The sequence below is a fragment of the Triturus cristatus genome, chromosome 2_2 (assembly GCF_964204655.1).
Source record: "Triturus cristatus chromosome 2_2, aTriCri1.1, whole genome shotgun sequence".
Taxonomy (NCBI): Eukaryota; Metazoa; Chordata; class Amphibia; order Caudata; family Salamandridae; genus Triturus; species Triturus cristatus.
Genome location: NC_140582.1, coordinates 1199245985 through 1199264810, shown reverse-complemented (window position 1 = coordinate 1199264810; position 18826 = coordinate 1199245985). Strand labels below are relative to the sequence as shown.

At 51.5% G+C, this 18826-nt stretch overlaps 1 protein-coding gene across 2 annotated transcripts in view; it reads right to left on the bottom strand.

Annotated features, from left to right (window-relative positions):
* Positions 1-18276, bottom strand: part of LOC146863385 (disintegrin and metalloproteinase domain-containing protein 33-like) — a 460898-nt gene extending 442622 nt beyond the window's left edge. The window contains exon 1 of one of the 2 annotated variants that reach the window (XM_085642820.1): positions 17142-18276. In XM_085642820.1, coding sequence (XP_085498946.1) covers positions 17142-17253 — 112 coding nt within the window. In that variant the 5' untranslated portion in view covers positions 17254-18276. The remainder of the gene's footprint in view (positions 1-17141) is intronic. The other variant, XM_085642819.1, reaches the window with a different exon arrangement.
* Between the last annotated feature and the right edge of the window lie 550 nt (positions 18277-18826).

Genomic DNA, 18826 nt, shown 5'->3' with positions numbered 1-18826 from the left:
ATCCAACAGAAACCTTCGCTCCTCCACCCCATGGGAGGCCATCTCTTACTGAGGGAGGGGACTCCAGAGTAGCATTCCCACTTCCATCCTTCAAGCACCTTCACTCCTCCACCAAAGGGAGACCATCTCCTGCTACGGAGGGAGACTCCAGAGTAACATCTCGTCCTATATCCAACAGACACCATCACTCCTCCACCTCAGGGAGACCATCTCCTGCTACGGAGGGAGATTCCAGAGTAACATCTCGTCCTATATCCAACAGACACCTTCGCTCCTCCACCTCAGGGAGACCATCTCCTGCTACAGAGGAAGACTCCAGAGTAACATCTCATCCTATATCCAACAGACACCTTCGCTCCTCCACCTCAGGGAGGGCCATCTCCTGATACAGGAAGAGTCTCAAGAATAACATCCCAACTTAGATCCAGTAGCGGCTGGCGTCAGGGAAATGTGGTGTGGCAGCGCGGGAACAGCACGGGGGCTGACATAATAGTTTTTTAAAACGTACCTGCTGGTCTTCTGTTCAATGGTCTTCTCCTCCACTGGGCACAGGCTGACACTCCCAGCTTCCCCTGCAGCCAATCCTGCCACTGCTCTCACCATGAGAGCTCTGTCAGGATTGGGCAGAGCACTCCATCGAGAGCTGGGAGCCTCCGCCTGCTGATCTCTCCACCCAGCAACACACTTGGGTTGGAGAGATGTCAGTGCACATGAAGGTCCGGCCAGCCTGAGATGGCCACACCCATAGATTTTGATGTTGCCCCAGATTTACAACATAGTATGAAGCTGGGACAGCGAGAAAAACGTAGGCCTCCCCAGAGCAGGCGTAACAAGAAGACATGTTTACTTCGTAGTTTTTTCCTCTTTCCGCATGTGCTGCATTCTGCAGCACACATAGAAGGAGGCAAACGCCTCTCGTGACTGCTTTTGTGAAGGAATGTGCCCCTTCCTGCAAAAAACACAATCATGCCAACTACACAGAGAACCTTCCACCATGGTGCAAGGGTGCCTGCGTTGGCGCACGGCTGCAATTTGTGAGCTGGCACTGACTGAAAGGACAGCTAGGCACCTCACCTTGTAAATACGGTGCATTTCTGTCCGTTTGAGTTGGTGTAGGGCAGCGCAGCAAAATGACTTCCGGCGCTGCCCTATGCAGAATCATTGTAAATATGCCTCATAGGGTCATTCCAAGACTGTGGTGGTTACGGTGGGGCGGGAGTCCCACCTCCCCTGGGGTGGGACCCCCCACCACGTATGTCCGACCCCCCACCACGTATGTACGCATAAACTGCGCTTGGTGTTATTCAATGCACTGGTTTTCAATAAACCATATTATCAGTGCCTCGAGGCACTAGAAACAACCTATACTACAGAGCGCTCTACAGGCAGGGCTCAACTCATTATGATAAAATGCGCACCAGCTTCGCTTAACTAACGCACGACAGTAGGCCCATGGTCTGAGGAAACGGGGGCGGCCCACTCTGCAGGGGTGCGATGCCGCACAGGGGCGTTTAAGGTGCAATTAGGAGGTCTAAAAATAAAGCCTGGCCGCTACCAAGCTGGGAGGTAATTGCTCTCCCCTGCGGTAATCACCGACCCGCGGGCTAATCCCCTCTCCCACCAGTGCCCCCCCGCCTGGGCGCACAGCTCTCCCAGGGGCAGGGCAGCTCACGGGGGCTGCGTGCCAAGCACTTCAGCGAAAAGAAGGTCAAAGGGAAGGGCGTGTGCTCCAAAGTCAAACACCGCCAGTAAAGAGATGCTTCCTCGTGTCATACAAGGCTATGCCATGCCATGCTATATTCAGGCTGCCTTATGCCATCTCCTACTATGCTGTACTGTCCTTCTGGGCCATACTATGCTATGTTCATACATGGTATGCTGTGCCTACAGTGTCATGCACTGTTGTTGTGCTATGCTACACTAGCTTATGCTGTTCTATGTGTTGCTTGTCTGTTAAATTATGCCATGATTCGCTATGCTATTTATGCTAACCTGTTATGTTATGCTGTGTGATGATGTACTGCAATATATATCATGTTATGCTACACTATGCTGTCATGCTCCCACGCTCGCTCTGGTACGCAACTCCGACAGGCAGCGCCCCATGAAAGTCACCTGGTTCACCACCGGCCGACAGGACGCTAGACGCACCTGCAGACGCCTGGAGAAGCACTGGAGAAACAGCAAGACGCCTGAAAACCACACCACCTACAAGAACGCCATGACGGAATACCGCCAACGCATCAGAACCACCAAAAGAACCTTCATCAACAACAAAATCCTTGCCAACTCCAGCAACTCCAAGGAACTCTTCAGCGTCATTCAGGAATTCATCAAGCCCCCCAGCGAAGCCACAGACATCATCCCTTCCCAGGACCTCTACGACAAGCTTGGATCCTATTTCCACCAGAAGACCACGCCCGGAACCTCGGCATCATACTCGACTCCTCCCTCTCCATGACCCGACAGATCAACGCCGTCGCCTCCACCTGCTTCAACACTCTCTGCGTCCTGCGCAAGACCTTCAAATGGATCCCCCCGAATCAAGAACGGCTGTCATCCATGCTCTCATAACCAGCAGACTGGACTATGGAAATGCCTTCTACTCCGGGATCAACAAATCTCTGCTCTGCAAGCTCTAGACTAGACAGAACACCACAGCCAGACTCGTCCTCGGCGTCCCCCAACACGAACACATCACCCCACACCTGCGAGATCTCCACTGGCTCCCCGTCGAGAAAAGAGTAACCTTCAAGATACTCACCCACGCCTACAAATGCCTCCACAACACCGGAATGAGAGAATCACCTTCCACGTACCGAAAAGAAACCTCCGATCCGCTAACCTCGCCCTCCCCGAAACCCCAGGCACCCTCAGAGCCGTACAGGGGGAAGAGCCTTCCCCTACATCGCGGCCAAGACCTGGAATGAGCTCCATATCGACATTAGACGTGCCCTGTCCCTGAACACCTTTAGGAAGGCTCTAAAGACCTGGCTCTTCGACTGAACGGAACTGCGGAACCCCTCTCCAGTGCCTTGAGACCCTCACCGATGAGTTGCACGCTTACAATTCCGTAATTGATTGATTGATTGATGCTGGGTCATAGTATGGTTTGTTCATACATGTTATGCTACGCTTTACAGTGTTATGCACTGCTTTTATGCTAGGTTAAACTATGTTATGCTGTACTATGTTATGCTATAATGTTATGCTATGGCTTCGCATAGGGAAGCACCAGTTCCATTGGACAACTTTGGAGTAGCCTTGGCATACAATTTCATGATCATGTCCTTGATGGTGGGAGACTCAACTCCTTCAACCAACTACACGCTGAATCCGGGCTCTGGCCGGAGGAGGCAGGGCATTACTGCCAGCTCTCTCGCGGCCTCAGAGTGACCGGCGCCCCACAGACTGAAGACTTACCGCAGTCTCCCACACTACAGCACCTATGGACCTTTGGACGATATAGAGGACTAGTGCCCGGTCTTTACGCGCTTCTTATTATAGGCCAATGCCTATCGGCATATGCTTTGCACTATTGAGAGCCCTCCGTCAGATCCTCCCTCTACTGTCCAGTGAAGTGAGGCCTTTGGTGGTCCGTAGTATCATCATGAGTAGACTGGACTACTGCAACTTCCTGTATCTGGGTGCTCCCAAGTACATTCTACAGGGGTTGCAAAGAGTCCAGTCGATGGCAGCTAAACTGGCCCTTAAGAGACAGCGTAATTCCTCCGCGACGCAGGCACTGAGGGATTTACACTGGCTTCCTATCAAGGACAGAGTCAGTTTTAAATCTTTATGTCTTGTCTTTAGAGCACTCCATGATTCCGGTCCGCTCTCCTTACAAGAACGGCTTACCTGGTATGCGCCCAAAAGACTTCTTCGGTCCGCCAGCCAAAGCCTGGCGTCTGTTGCCAGAGTTAACTCGACAAAGCTAGGGGGCAGAGCCTTCGGCCTGGCAGCAGCCTGTCTATGGAATGAAATTCCCCTAAGCCTTAGACAAGTAGACTCTTTACTATCATTTAGGAAAAACCTTAAGACCTGGCTATTTGCCAGAAACAGCTAGTAGGTTCCCGTCTAGTGGCCGAATCGTTTGGTTGCCTTATGTCATCATGGTCTCTATGCGCCAGGATACCCGTGGGGTGATAGTTGCGCGATATAAATATCTCATACAATACAATACAATACAATACATCCATCCCGCTCAGCCACCAGGCTCCTATGGCAACCTCTCCTGGGCAAGGCAGACTCCCTGGAAGACTGGCCCTCTCTTCTCTGGGGTCATGATGGGGCCCTCAGAGGGCACCGCTTGAAATTCCTCTACTTTAAAATATTGTAGGGCTGGTTCTGGACTCCCTGGAAGCTCTATAGGGCCTAACGTGTACCCCATGACCTATGCTGGTGGTGCAATGCCGCCCACTGCGTTCTCCTCCACGTTCTGTGGTCCTGCCCAGCTATTGCCTCATACTGGTCCCAAGTCTGGGGGCACCTACGACAGTATAAGTCATCTGGGGGCGCCTATGACAGTATCGGTCGAATGGGGCACCTACGACAGTATAGGTCGAGTAGGGGCAGCTGCAACATTATAGGTCATCTGATGGCACCTATGACAGTATAGGACGTCTGAGGGTACGACAGTATAGGACAGTATAGGCTGTCTGGGGGCACCTATGACAGTATAGGTCAAGTAGGGGCAGTTGCAACATTATAGGTCATCTGATGGCACCTATGACAGTATAGGACATCTGACAGTATAGGACAGTATAGGCTGTCTGGGGGCACCTACAACAGTTTAGGTCGAATGGGGGCAGCTTCAACATTGAAGGTCGTCTGTAGGCAACTACGACAGTATAGGACAGTATAGGTTGTCTGGGGGCACTTATGACAGTATAGGTCATCTGGGGGCACATACGACAGTATAGGTCTTCTGGGGGCACCAACAACAGAATAAGTCGTCGGGGCTCCTACGGCAGTATAGGTCGTCTGGGGCCACCTACGACAGTACAGGACAGTATCGGTTGCCTGGGGGCAGCTACAACAGTATACAGGGCCGACTGGGAACCACAACCGGCCCTGGCAAAGTGCTCAGCCGCCCCCTCCCCCCCCCCCAGGTGGGGGAGTGTTGCCGCCGAGATTTTTGCCAGGGACGGTTTTCGGACGATTTTGTTACAGGGCCGATTTTGCAGCAATTTTGCAGGGGTATTGCCCGGTGCCCACTACGGCCAGTCCGGCCCTGACAGTATAGGTCATCTGGGGGCACCTACAACAGAATAAGTCGTAGGGGGCACCTACAATAGTATAGATTGTCTGGGGCACCTATGACTGTATAGGTCATCTGGGGGCACCTACGACAGTATAGGACAGTATAGGACGTCTGGAGGCACCTATGACAGTATAGGACAGTATAAGTCATCTGGGGGCACCTATGACAGTATAGGTCGTTGGGGGCACCTACAACAGTATAGGTCATCTGGGGGCACCTACGACAGTATAGGTTGTCAGGGGGCACCTACAACAGTACAGGACGGTATATGTCGTCTGGGGGCACCTACAACAGTATAGGTTGTCAGGGAGCACCTACAACAGTACAGGACGGTATATGTCGTCTGGGGGCACCTACAACAGTATAGGTTGTCTGGGGGCACCTACAACAGAATAGGTCGTCTTGGGCACCTACGACAGTATAGAACATTATAGGTCGTCTGGGGCACCTACGACAGTATAGAGCATTATAGGTCGTCTGGGTCTCCTACGACAGTATAGAACATTATAGGTCATCTGGGGCACCTACGACAGTATAGAACATTATAGGTCGTCTGGGGCACCTACGACTCTATAGAACATTATAGGTTGTCTGGGGCACCTACGACAGTATAGAACATTATAGGTGGTCTGGGGCACCTACGACAGTATCGGACAGTAAAGGTTGTCTGGGGGCACCTACAACAGTATAGGACAGTAAAGGTCGCGTGGGGGCACATACAACAGTATAGGACAGTAAAGGTCATCTGGGGGCACCTACAACAGTATAGGTCGTCTGGGGCACCTATGACAGTATAGAACATTATAGGTCGTCTGGGGCACCTACCACAGTATAGAACATTATAGGTTGTCTGGTGCACCTACGACTGTATAGGACAGTAAAGGTCATCTCTGGGCACCTTCAGCAGCATAGGACAGTAAAGGTCGTCTGCGGGCACCTACAACAGTATAGGACAGAAAAGGTCGTCTGGGGGCATATACGACAGTATAGGACAGTATAGGTTGCTTGGGGGCAGCTACAATAGTATAGGTCGTCTTGTGCACCTACGACTGTATAGGACAGTAAAGGTCATCTCTGGGCACCTACAGCAGTATAGGACAGTAAAGGTCGTCTGGGGGCACCTACAGCAGTATAGGTCGTCTGGGGCACCTATGACAGTATAGTGCTGTCTGGGTCACTCCCTTGGTCCACCTAGCTTTTCACCATGACTTCTCAGTTCTCCCTGACAAGCCCTCTCACACCCACAGATGCCCGGCCATGTCTATTGCAACAAAACACGGATGATGGAAGGAATGCAGATCAAATTAAACATTCGCCCCCAGTCAAGAGACCTGGGTTAAAGCCATAGTTGTTTTGCTCACCACGCCACATGCAAATCAGTCTTGACCCTGTACCTCATGGGAACAGTCCAGCCTGAACTGCCAAACCAGGTTCTCCCTGAACCGGAAACAAGCACCCTGGGAACAGATGTGGGTCATCACCCCCTCATCTGCCAGTGACACAGTGAGCCCGGGACCCACGTCTGGGCATAACCAGAGCACTTGGGGCGAGAAAGCAAAAGACACACAATTGATGGACGGAATGCAGAACAAATCAAAACATTCACCCCCACTCAAGAGATCTAAATTAAATCCATCCTTCTTTTGCTCCCCATGCCACCCCAGTTTAGACTCAACCACAAATCAGTCTTGACCCTGTGTCCCATGGGGACAGTCCAGCCCGAACTGCCTCTCCTTGTGTTTGCTTTGTTCACCTTCCTGCCTCTCAGCGTACTCCCTTCACTAAGAGGGCGCACCTACTGCAGTCAGTTTCCCCCACACTGAGGACGTGCCTAACCCTACCTTACGACCATATGCAGCCAGCATGGCTCACAGGTGGGGGGGGGATGCAGGGGGGTAAGGGGAGGGTCGTGATTGTGGGCGGGAGCATCAATAAAAAAGAAACTTACCTTGCCAACCACGAGTCCCACGTCTCTGCTCCTGGTCTCCTGCCTCCAACTTCAGGAACAGGAAGCAGGCAGCCAGTCTCCCTCCCCTAGGCCAATCACAACGCTGGATGCGTTGTGATTGGTCTGAGCGTCGTGACATGGTGCCGTGACACTGGAGGCGTGGGCATGTTCTCCATGCAGGCTGCGATGGAGAAGTGGGAAAGTATGCATGACTGGTTTGAGCGGCCCGAGAGGGCCCACCATACAGTCATTGCGCACTTAGGAGTGGGAAAGCCACTCCTCACCTGCCCTGCTCCGTTAGCAGAGCAGCCCCGCCCACCCGCCCGCGCACAAAGGAAACAGTTATTATCATGTTATGTTTCTGCTTCTAGCACTGCGTGAAAGCAGTGGGGCGACGCTCCTCCGCCATAGAGGAGGGGCCGCCACTGCTTACCACTGCTGGAAGATGACATCTGTGCGCCTACACTGTGCAACATACATGAACCCTTCCTCAAGCTGCTCCTGCTGATTATTATGTACCCCCTACCGACCCCCCCCCCTTTATTGTCGTGCACTTTATTCCGTGACGCGGGTTGTGGCGCTGTGTGCTCGTGCCCACCCCTGGCAAGACCCTGTAAAATGTTTAACTTTCAATACATTAAAGTCGCAAAAAAAAACGCGGTGCTTGTGGTGTGCGGTGTGGGGCGTGGTTGTAGCTCACTGCCCCCCCCCCCCCCCCCGCACACTGTATGTTGCCATTACCGGTGGATGGTGTTATTCAATGCACGGATTTTCAATAAACCATATATTATTAGCGCCTAGAGGTCACCTGCACTAAACAGCGCTCTACAGGCAGGGCCCATCACATGAGAAAGATGATAAAAGGCGTGCCAGCCTTCACTGAACCTCAGCAAACAGCCCATGGTCCGAGGGAACGGGGGCGGCCGCTCTGTCCCCTCCGCAGCGGCGCGAGGCGCACAGGGGGATTCAAGGGGCAATGAGGAGGTGGGAAAATAAAGCCTGGCCGCTACCAAGCTGGGAGGTAATTGCTCTCCCCTGCGGTAATCACCGACCCGCAGGGCTAATCCCCTCTCCCACCAGCGCCCCCTCCCCCCCTCCCCCCCCCCCCCCCCGCCTGGGCGAACAGCTCTCCCAGGGCAGCGCATGGGGCTGCGTGCCAAGCACTTCAGCGAAAAGAAGGTCAAAGGGCGTGTGCTCCAAAGTCAAACACCTCCAGTAAAGAGATGCTCCCTCATGTCATACAAGGCTTCGCCATGCTGTGCTATGTTCAGGCTGTTTTATGCCATGTCCCACTGTGCTGTGCTGTCCTTCTGTGACATCTTCATGCAGTGATGCTGTGCTTTACAGTGTTATGCAGAGCTTTAAGTGTTCCGGGTCTCACCGGTGCTGAGCACCGGCAATCGGGGCCTGTTTTGTGCCCTGGCACAGGCGGCCGTTTTTTCCGGACTGCAGTGACAGCAGGCGCATCGATGTGCGCCTGCTCACACTGCTCACTAGTGGAGAAGTTACGGCGTGACGTCATGCCAGGTGAGCGTTGCAGAGGAAGGGAAACCCTTTAAAGAGTCATTTTCTCTCTGGATTTCCCTTCTCTTCTTGAAACTCAGGAGCAGCAAAATTGTCGGGGTGTCACCAGCGCTTGAAGTTTAAGCTTTTTCAATATTATGTAAGCCACAGTTGCTGCTTATTTATCTTATACAACTAAAAACCATCGACAAAGCCAATAGTCGTGACTTGTTGTAGGTACGATGTTACTTGTTGCATCATATATCTGACAGAAACAGCAAAATACAAGTCGGGCGGCACAATATGCTAAGCACAGATTTTTTAGTTTACCTGTTTTAAGCCACGCCCTTAATTACAGTGACCACGCCCCTTTGAGAGACCCCCCCCCCCCCAAGTTTTTCCATCCCACTTAAAGCCCTGGTGTTATGCATTGCTGTTATGCTGTGCTGCACTCTCCTCTGCTGTCTATGTTATGCATTGCTGTTATGCTGTGCTGCACTCTCCTCTGCTGTCTATGTTATGCATTGCTGTTATGCTGTGCTGCACTCTCCTCTGCTGTCTATGTTATGCATTGCTGTTATGCTGTGCTGCACTCTCCTCTGCTGTCTATGTTATGCTATGCTGCTATGCTTTGCTAGTATGATACTTATGCCATGATTTGCTATGCTATTTATGCTGACCTGTTATGTTATGCTGTGTAATGATGTACTGCAATATAGCATGTCATGCTACTCTATGTTCTGCTTTTCGTTATGCTACACTATGCTGTGTTATGCTTTTCGTTAAGCTACACTATGGCGTCACTGTATTCTGCGTTATTGTGTGTTACATGGTCCTGTACCATGTTTTGTCATGCTGTGCTATCCTGCTATGTTGTGGACTGCTGAAATGTGAGGTGCTGTGTTATTGTGCACAGCGCCTTACTGCCAGCTGAGCCTCCAAGCGCCCACAGGGCAGGTTCACGTTTTGCAGTGAAATGCACTCTTCAAGAGCCCTGTCTCCACCCCCTCCTGAAGCTGTGGATTCTTCTAGATCCACAGCTGATCCTGTTGGAGTCCCGGGTTCAAGGGCAGAGAGTTCCACAGATGGCCTGAGCTGAGAAAGGGGCCTTGTACTGCAGTGAGAGCAGTTCAGATGACGTGCAGCAGCGCTTACCTCTGCACCTGCTCAAATTAAGCACTGCTGTTTTCTATCACAAACATTTGCAAGTGTTTTTAGGTCTTGGGTTTGACAGTGCAGGTGTCAAACAGAACCATTTCTAACAATATACATCTGGTTAATGTGAAGGTAAACTGAGCTCCCTTGTTGAGCGCGCGCTGCCTGTGGCTGCACCCTCATTACCTAGCGGGGAAACTGTCAGCTTGGGTTTGTAGGGTACTAACAGGACAGCAGTGTAAGAAACATTATTGATGCAAAGAAAATGCCCTATTGGTTTTGAACTACTGCAGCCTGAAGACATATTTTAAACACACAAAGAGGACAGCAAAAATAAAAAAAAAACAATGGAGAGAGAAAAGCATTGGCAAAGTCATGGATTGACCCGCCAACCCCAGCACCGAAACCACGTACTTCTTTTTAGGTGGATGAGCACGTGATCAAGAAAATATACCTCTGATGTGCATTACAAGTAAAACATATTTTCTCTGCCTCCTCCAAGTACACCTGCCTGCTAGGAAATATCATAAAGCTCTAATAAATTCATATGCAATAATTATTTTATTATTTCGGATTTATGTTGTAACCATATGGCGACCACGTTTAAGTGGAGGCAAGTCATTGTTTTGTCCTTTTATTAATTTTTGAATCATATGCTTGCAATTGATAACAAAAAAAATACTGCAGCAGCTCATCAAGGCCAGACTTATTGGATTTGCCAAGGCTTGTTTAAATTTAGTGTACATACATTTGATGAAAAATGTCCAGTCTTTCGGTTGCTCGCGTTCTAGGATCCATTAGTAACCTTAAGTTGCGTCATTGGGCCTTCAAATTAATTCTGGACTTGCAAGAGAATAAAGCTCTGGGCATGGAGAGGCGCTCCGGCACTTCAAGTAACTTCAAAACGGGTCGTTGCCCCAGTCCAGTGATGCTCAGATAAGGCCCTCCTGGCCTCTATGTGCGGCCCCCTGGTGAACAGCAGCTCTGAGCACGCAGAGGCGCTCCGGCATTTCAAGTAACTTCAAAACGGGTTGTTGCCCCAGTCCAGTGATGCTCAGATAAGGCCCGGGGGCCGCATGCGGCCCTCCTGGCCTCTATGTGCGACTCCCTGGTGAACAGGAGGCGCTCCGGCATTTCAAGTAACTTCAAAACGGGTCGTTGCCCCAGTCCAGTGATCCTCAGATAAGGCCCGGGGGCCGCCCTCCTGCCCTCTATGTGCGGCCCCCTGGTGAACAGCAGCTCTGGGCATGGAGAGGCGCTCCGGCATTTCAAGTAACTTCAAAACGGGTCGTTGCCCCAGTCCAGTGATCCTCAGATAAGGCCCGGGGGCCGCATGCGGCCCTCCTGCCCTCTATGTGCGCCCCCCTGGTGAACAGCAGCTCTGGGCATGGAGAGGCGCTCCGGCATTTCAAGTAACTTCAAAACGGGTTGCTGCCCCAGTCCAGTGATGCTCAGATAAGGCCCGGGTGTCGCATGCGGCCCTCCTGCCCTCTATGTGCGGCCCCCCTGGTGACCAGCAGCTCTGGGCATGGAGAGGCGCTCCGGCATTTCAAGTAACTTCAAAACGGGTCGTTGCCCCAGTCCAGTGATCCTCAGATAAGGCCCTCCTGGCCTCTGTGTGCGCCCCCTGGTGAGCAGCAGCACTGGGCAGCTCTTTACTTGAGGGGGCACTAACACTCCGAAAGATGTGAATTAAAGGGGCAGCATGTATGTCCAACTGCACTCGTGGCTGATGACGATCTTGGCGGGCGGCACAGTCCGTCACAAACGTGGTGGATATCTCACCCACCAAACCACGAGTTCCATAGGATATAATGGGATTGTAAATTGGCGGACGGGAGTTGGAGTGACCCTGTCTGCCATGATCGTAATCAGGCCCGAACTTATTAACTAAAGTAAAAGAAAAGCAGTAGAGGTGTCCGGCACCACTTAACTTTCGGAACACATTCTTTTTTAGGCGTCTTGTAACACACGTGACAAAAAAAGTGAAAGTCTCTACAAAAGTGCATTGTCCAGCGTGCAGACGCGTTTTACATTAGTACATCAGTGCATTGAGTAGTATTTTTTTAAGTGATAGTTTGCAAACATAAATTTAGAAAGATTAATGCCCCCCCCAGCCCTGGCAACAAAGCAAACAGTGAACTAAGAGGTCAGTCAGTTGCCATGGTCGCCGTCTGAGTGGCCTGCGTCGCTGTTATACATGGACAAGACCCGCTACCCTGCTGGCATCGATGCGGCCCACACCACAGGACAACCTTTTTGGCCCCTTGGAAAATGTTTGCGAGTACCCATGCCCTAGTCTGTTCATCGTAACATCCACCAGAGGAAGTGAACTCTGAGACACCGTCCCATCTTAGACACGAGACCCGCTCTCCAGCGCGTACTGGGCACTTATGGGGCCCCTTGCAAACCTAGCCCCAAGTGGACAGGGCCGTCTTGCAATCGCAAACACTGCAAAATCACAGCGTTGGCATCGGCAAAATGGTTTCTTGGTATGTTGTAAACCATTTATTCTCAAAGTATGCCCGGGGGCCGCATGCGGCCCACATGGCCTTTACATGCAGCCCACTGTTCACTGGACTCCGCACCAACTTAAAAAGAATATTAAATCAAAAGGCAAGTCTTAATTTAAAAGTTAATTGAAGTTGAAGAAAGGAAGTAACTAGGTTGTCTTGCACCACTTAACTTTAGGAACACTTTCATTTTCAAAGCCATCTTGCAGCAAAAGTGTAAAAATATGATAAGGTCTCTTCAAAATTAAAAAGTGTATTTCATTAACATGCAGAACCATTCCACAGTAGTAAATACGATTATATCAGTGCAGTCAAAAGTATTTTTTAAGTTAAAGTTTTCAGATATGAATTTAGAAACATTCATTGTCCCCCCCCATACTGACACCAATATCAGTATGGGGGGAGAAAAAATGTTGGCGCCCCATTCACCAAGGGGAAGGGGCCCCTAGGGTCACCTTCCAGTTTGTGATTGGCTTACCACCAATTTAAAGTTGGTGGTAACTGCGAATGATTTTCGACCACATTTCCGATCGCAAAACATTCCTACAAAGCAGTGCGACTCGCTGTAAGGAAGGGACTCCCTTAACACGCCCCTTCCTAATAGCAACTCGCAAACCCTATTTTTAAGATAGGGCTGGTACATACCAGTGGGCCGTTTGCAAACAGTAAAATGCTTCGTACATCTGACCGCCCAGAACTGGTGATCCCCAGGAGACATATAGGTGCTATTGAAACGTCATTACTAGTGACAGTGCACTCACAGAAGCTTCATCAAAATCATAAAACGCGCATGACACTCGGAAACGTAGGACTCCCAGGGTGAGACATACTTAGATTACCCTGTTCTGCAGCGTCTGCAGTCTTTGCTCGCTATAACAAGTCCTGGGCTAACTGAAACAGTTTCCCAAAAGCCAACCATGCCCTAAATCAGGTGCCAAAAGGATGCCCAAGGTTTAAGGTGAAACATTACAAAGCATGCTGGACTAACGCTGGAGACCATATGGTAAAGCTCCGTACCTGAAGAAATATTCAACAGGGCGACGACCCCAGCATTACACAGTATGTATTTCAGTAATCACTTATACATGAACACCAATTCTAAAAGCTCTGGGGCCACATGTACGTAGCTTGTTGTTGTCGCAAACGACCCGATTGTGAGAATCGGGGCGTTTGCGACGACAAAAAAAGCCTTTTTGCATGTACAGAACCCTATTTTGCGATTCGGTATCCTATTACCAAATCGCAAAATGGGTTAGTAATTCGGTATTAGGGGGGCGTGTCAAGGGTGTCTCTTCCTGATAGCGTGTCCCAGTGCTATGTACGAATGTTTTGCAAACAAAATGTGGCAGCAAACCATTCACATTTTACCGCCAGGTCCGAGTTGGTGGTAACCCATTCGCAAACAGGAAGGTGTCCCCAGGGGCCTCACGAAGAGTGGGATATAATTCAACGCATGTATGTGATTATTCATATTACACATTACATGTGGGTCAGGCGATGTACAAATTAAGTAAAAGTAACAAATAAAAACATTTAAGAATGATCCAAATAACAGCAAAGATGCCATTTCCACCACACACAAAAGTACATAAACAGATCATACATATTAAAGAAAAAAACTAGCAGTTTAAACAGATAAAAATGGAAGGAGTCACAGAGATGCATGTAAAAAAAAAAAGCACTGGCAAGCCAAAGGTTTGGCTTGCATTTTGAGTCCTGACAACAAATATTTTTCAAATGCATGCAAAAAAGAAAAAAGCGATTGCTTATGCATGCAATGCGTCTATGAGATACAGAATTTACTGTGATTCAGTGTAATTTTGAGCGGTAACATTGCGTCTCGTGTGCTGCATTTAAAGGGCTTTGTTGGAGGCGGAAGGATAAAACAAACCACCTATAGCATGTGGTGAGAGGGTTTCACTTCTCTGGGAGGGGCCACATCTCACTCTATGCACATTTCATAGAACCGGTAACAACAGGTCAGCAGCATCGCAGGTCTTCCAGACCTAATAATCAGAACTGTCTACAAGTCCTGCTCTCTGGCAAGCGGTGCTGTCCATCCAATCAGGAGAGCCGCGGCAGGTGACTGCAATGCATGCCCGAGGCCACCTGAAAACAAGGCAGGGCTTGCGTCATTTCAATGTATGGAAGAAAGACTCCTCCTTGGAACACATGGTATAGAGAGGGCTGTGAGTGAAGTCATCCTTTATTGTATTCGTTTTTATAAACTTTACACAATAAAAAGAACAGGATGTAAAAAAATTAAAAAGAGCCTAAAAACGTGACACTCGTGCTAACCCCTGTAAAACTGGTTTCACTCAATATTTCCATTTTAAAAATATAAAACCATATTAAAACAAGACAATTGTCACAGGACTTTTTTATGTTCTAAATCTCGGCCTTAATGTAGATTACTATAATATCTGCTCAGCAATATTTAAACTGGTCGCTGTAGGGATTTGAATAACTTCTCTGCAATGGAAATGAATTTCATAAGACAACCGATGAATCTTCCTATCTGGCCTTAAAAGCACAAATCATGAATTGACCTACATCTGCTCGCATTGAAAGTCAGTTTCAAATGTTTCTGGCGGGCATCTGGTATTTTGTGGTGAATGCATAATATGAGTTGAAGGGTGTCCTGGTAAGAAAGGCATAAGCGGCATAAGGAGTCCTCGTCAATGACTCTGTTTCCGGCTCCTTCAAACTGCGAGAGAGGCGTCGAGGAGACGAGACCCAGGGAACAGGTTCATGGGCGGGTATGGAGATCCGCGCTCCAGAGGGATGGGCGGCTCTAAGGGGCGGCGAAGGGCGCGCCAGGATTGGATATAAATCCCAAACAGCTCAAAACCATCACAAAGGCAAAGAATCTCTTTAGAAGAATCCCTCTGACGTCACACGATTGCACCAGTGTGTCGGCCAGGCTTTGCTGCTGTACACACACCACCCCCAGCTGTGCAGTCTTTCACATTTGACGTCATCAGGCAACTTGACGCTTCCACGGAAGTGAGACAGATTGCGTAGAGCAAAACTGATGCACTTAAATTTTGCACAGATTTTGCACTTATCTGCCAGTGCAGAAATGGTGTGCACTGACCTACAACAGATGCGATAATTGGGTTTTTCACTAGTTATTATTATTTTTTAATCAGACTTGCGGCCTTTTGCATCACGTAAAGTGGTACATGCATGAGGCAGGGCTCTCATTTTGATTTATGAAGCCACGCAAAGTCACCCTGCGTGGCTTTCAGTGGCCCTATAGATCTGGAGTAATCTGGCGCCTTCCTCTGCGCTCGGGAGGCGTCCCATGGGCGTTACGTTGGGTCTTTCCACGCAACACCCATGGGGGCAGATTTATGAGCCCCTTGCGCCACTTTTGCGTCACTTTTCCCATGTTAAAAGTGACGCAAAAGTGGCGCAAGGGGCTCATAAATCTGCCCCATGGATTTTAACGCTGCCCTCTGCCCCTGATTTGCAAAATCATGTAACCCTGTGGAAGCGCCCAATACTTACACCTCCCGAGGTGAGGCGTAACGAGGAGAAACCTCCTTTTTCCCTCTCTCTATGTGTGCTGCCTTCTTTAGCACACACAGAGGGAAACACCTCTTAGATTTGTCTCTGTGCAGGAAGGTGTCCCTTCCTGCGCAAGAACAATCCTGCCTGCTCTGGAGGCACCTTTGCGCCATGGTTCACGGCGCCTGCATTGGCGCTCGGCTGACAACATTGCCCCAGCGCAGGCAGAAAGGGCAGAAATGCACCGTATTCCATACATTTTCACTTTGGCGTGGGGCAGCGCAGTAAAGTGCTGCGCTGTGCTGCGCTGCGCGGCGCTGCCTCGCGCCACAATCCCGTATACGAGACCCGGTGCAAATGCCATTTTTGCTTAGTCAGTCGTTTCAAATGTCAGTGGTAAATGAGATTTGAACAGCGAGCTGCGCCAGGCACTTGCGCATGAGTTTTTTCTTTTGTTCCTTCGTCTGAACTCGACACGCATGTGCACTTCTGTGGGCTGTTGCCATTTGCTGTGTTTTAGTGCAATAACATTTGGCAAACTGTTTCATTTTTCTATGCCGAAGTTTCATCTCTGCCAAACAGTAGCGCTTAGAGGAAGGACTAGAAGAAATGTCAACCCAAAGCGCTACATGAAAAACTTGCCATTGGAAGGAGTGCGCATCCAACAGGGGAAGGTACCAAGGGCGGTGGCTGTCACCTGCCCCTTCTGTCCTGACATCTTCAGAGGTTCTGCATCTCTGCCCTGCCCATGGTCGTGCCCGGTTACTTCTTTAGTCAATATGTGGGCAGTTTCCCACTGTCCCATTCAGTGCGCGGAGGGCACGTTTGGAACAGCAGCTAGTAACTCATGTATGAGACGCCGTGTGTAGTAAAGCACACTTCTAGCGCAGGAGCGGTCTCGCAGCGCTTGTTGGTTAACAGCTACACCAGTGTTAAAAAAACCCGCAAACATGGCACTGTAATCCTGGCTTCTCTATCTGCCATCACTGTGTGACCTTGACAATAACACGATACCGCCCCGAATCCTTTCCTTCTCTCTCAAACACCAGTAGCGCCTGGCTCAGTTTGGAGTGAGCGCTTAGCAGCGCTATACTAAAAGTAATTCATCCACGTGTGGAATGAATCCCTCATATTCATTGTAGCAGGAGCGCCCCCTGTGGGTATCAGGTGGGTATGTGACCCCTAATGGAGAAGACCCCAACCCCGGCCCAGCCGTTCCCCGGCCCCGGATACAGTTGGTTCTTACCTGGTCCCGGGGTTGTCACGGATCCGGGGTGCCCAGGGGGTACGAAGAACAGCAGCAGAAGCGAGTACCATGCGCAGGACCGAGCGGGGGAGCCGGGACTCACCCTGCCCATCTCGGTCTCCGTGGGAGCCACTGCCCGGGCTCACTGCCCGGCCGTCTGGGGCAGCAGCCTCAAGCCTGCAGTCCTGCCCCGGAGCACTGCCCTCCCTGCCCGGCCGTCTGGGGCAGCAGCCTCAGCCCTGCACTCCTGCCCCGGAGCACTGCCCTCCCTGCCCGGCCGTCTGGGGCAGCAGCCTCAGCCCTGCACTCCTGCCCCGGAGCACTGCCCTCCCTGCCCGGCCGTCTGGGGCAGCAGCCTCAAGCCTGCAGTCCTGCCCCGGATCACTGCCCTCCCTGCCCGGCCGTCTGGGGCAGCAGCCTCAAGCCTGCAGTCCTGCCCCGGATCACTGCCCTCCCTGCCCGGCCGTCTGGGGCAGCAGCCTCAAGCCTGCAGTCCTGCCTGGACTGCCCTCTGCCCGGCCGTCTGGGGCAGCAGCCTCAGTCCTGCACTCCTGCCCGGTGCACTGCCTTGCGCCCCTTTGCCCCTTCACCCTGTCCCGGCCAGAAGTTGCTTCGTTCACAGTCCTGCCCTCGGAGAGATCTCTGCTTGTGTGCCCCTTCTCTCTGTCCTACGGTCCTGCCCGGCCGTACTGTCCTCGCTGCCTGGGCGCTCCTTCACTCTGTCCGGGGCTGCAGCTCCTGCCCTGCGGTCCTGCCCGTTTGCAGCTCTCGCTCTCCTGGAGTCCCTTGACTTATTCCGGGCCAGTAGTTCTTTCGATCCCAGACCTGCAGCTCTCTGTCCGGGTACCCTTCACTCTGCCCTACTGTCCTGCCCGGCCCTCGCTGCCTGGATGCTCCGTCACTCTGTCCAGGGCTGCAGCTCCTGCCCCGCGGTCCTGCCCGGCTGCTGCCCTCGCTCTCCTGGTGTCCCTTGACACAGTACGGGGCAGTTGTTCCTTCGATCCCAGCCTGTAGCTCCTGCCCTGCGATCCTGCCCGGCTGCTGCCCTTTCTCTCCTGGTGTCCCTTGACTTAATCCGGGCAGTAGCTCATCCGATCCCAGACCTGCAGCTCTCTGTCCGGGTACCCTTCACTCTGTCCGGGCGTCAGCTCCTCCCCTCCAACCCTGCCCTCTCTCCCTCTCCTCCCCTCCCTAGCCCGTCTCCCTGCCCTGGTCAGTGGCCCCCTCCTTCATGCCCCGGGCCCCTTCCGTCTGTCCAAGGCGGCTCCTCCCTCCAGTCCTGCCCCAGACACCTCCCTCCCTCTCAGCCCCGTCTCTCTGCCCCGTTCAGACACTTTCTGCTTCTCTGCCCCAGGGTCCCCCCTTCACTCTTTCCGGAGCAGCTGCTCTCTCCCTCCCGTGTCCTGCCCTCAGACGGCCCCTTCTCCCCCCACAGTCGGCGGCTCTAACCCGGACCCCCTTCTCGCGTTACTCGGGACCCCTCCCCCGAGACCCCTCTTCCCCTCCCGCTGACTGCCCTCTCACCTCTTGCCTCTGCCTCACACCCGTGCACCCTCTCTGCCCACTCACTCTGTGACCCCCCTTTTATTTTCTGCCCTACTCTTTTATGACCACTCTCCCCTGTCCCTAACCCTCCTCCCTGATCTTCTTTGGCATTTCATTTCTTTTCTCTTCTCTTCCTCTTT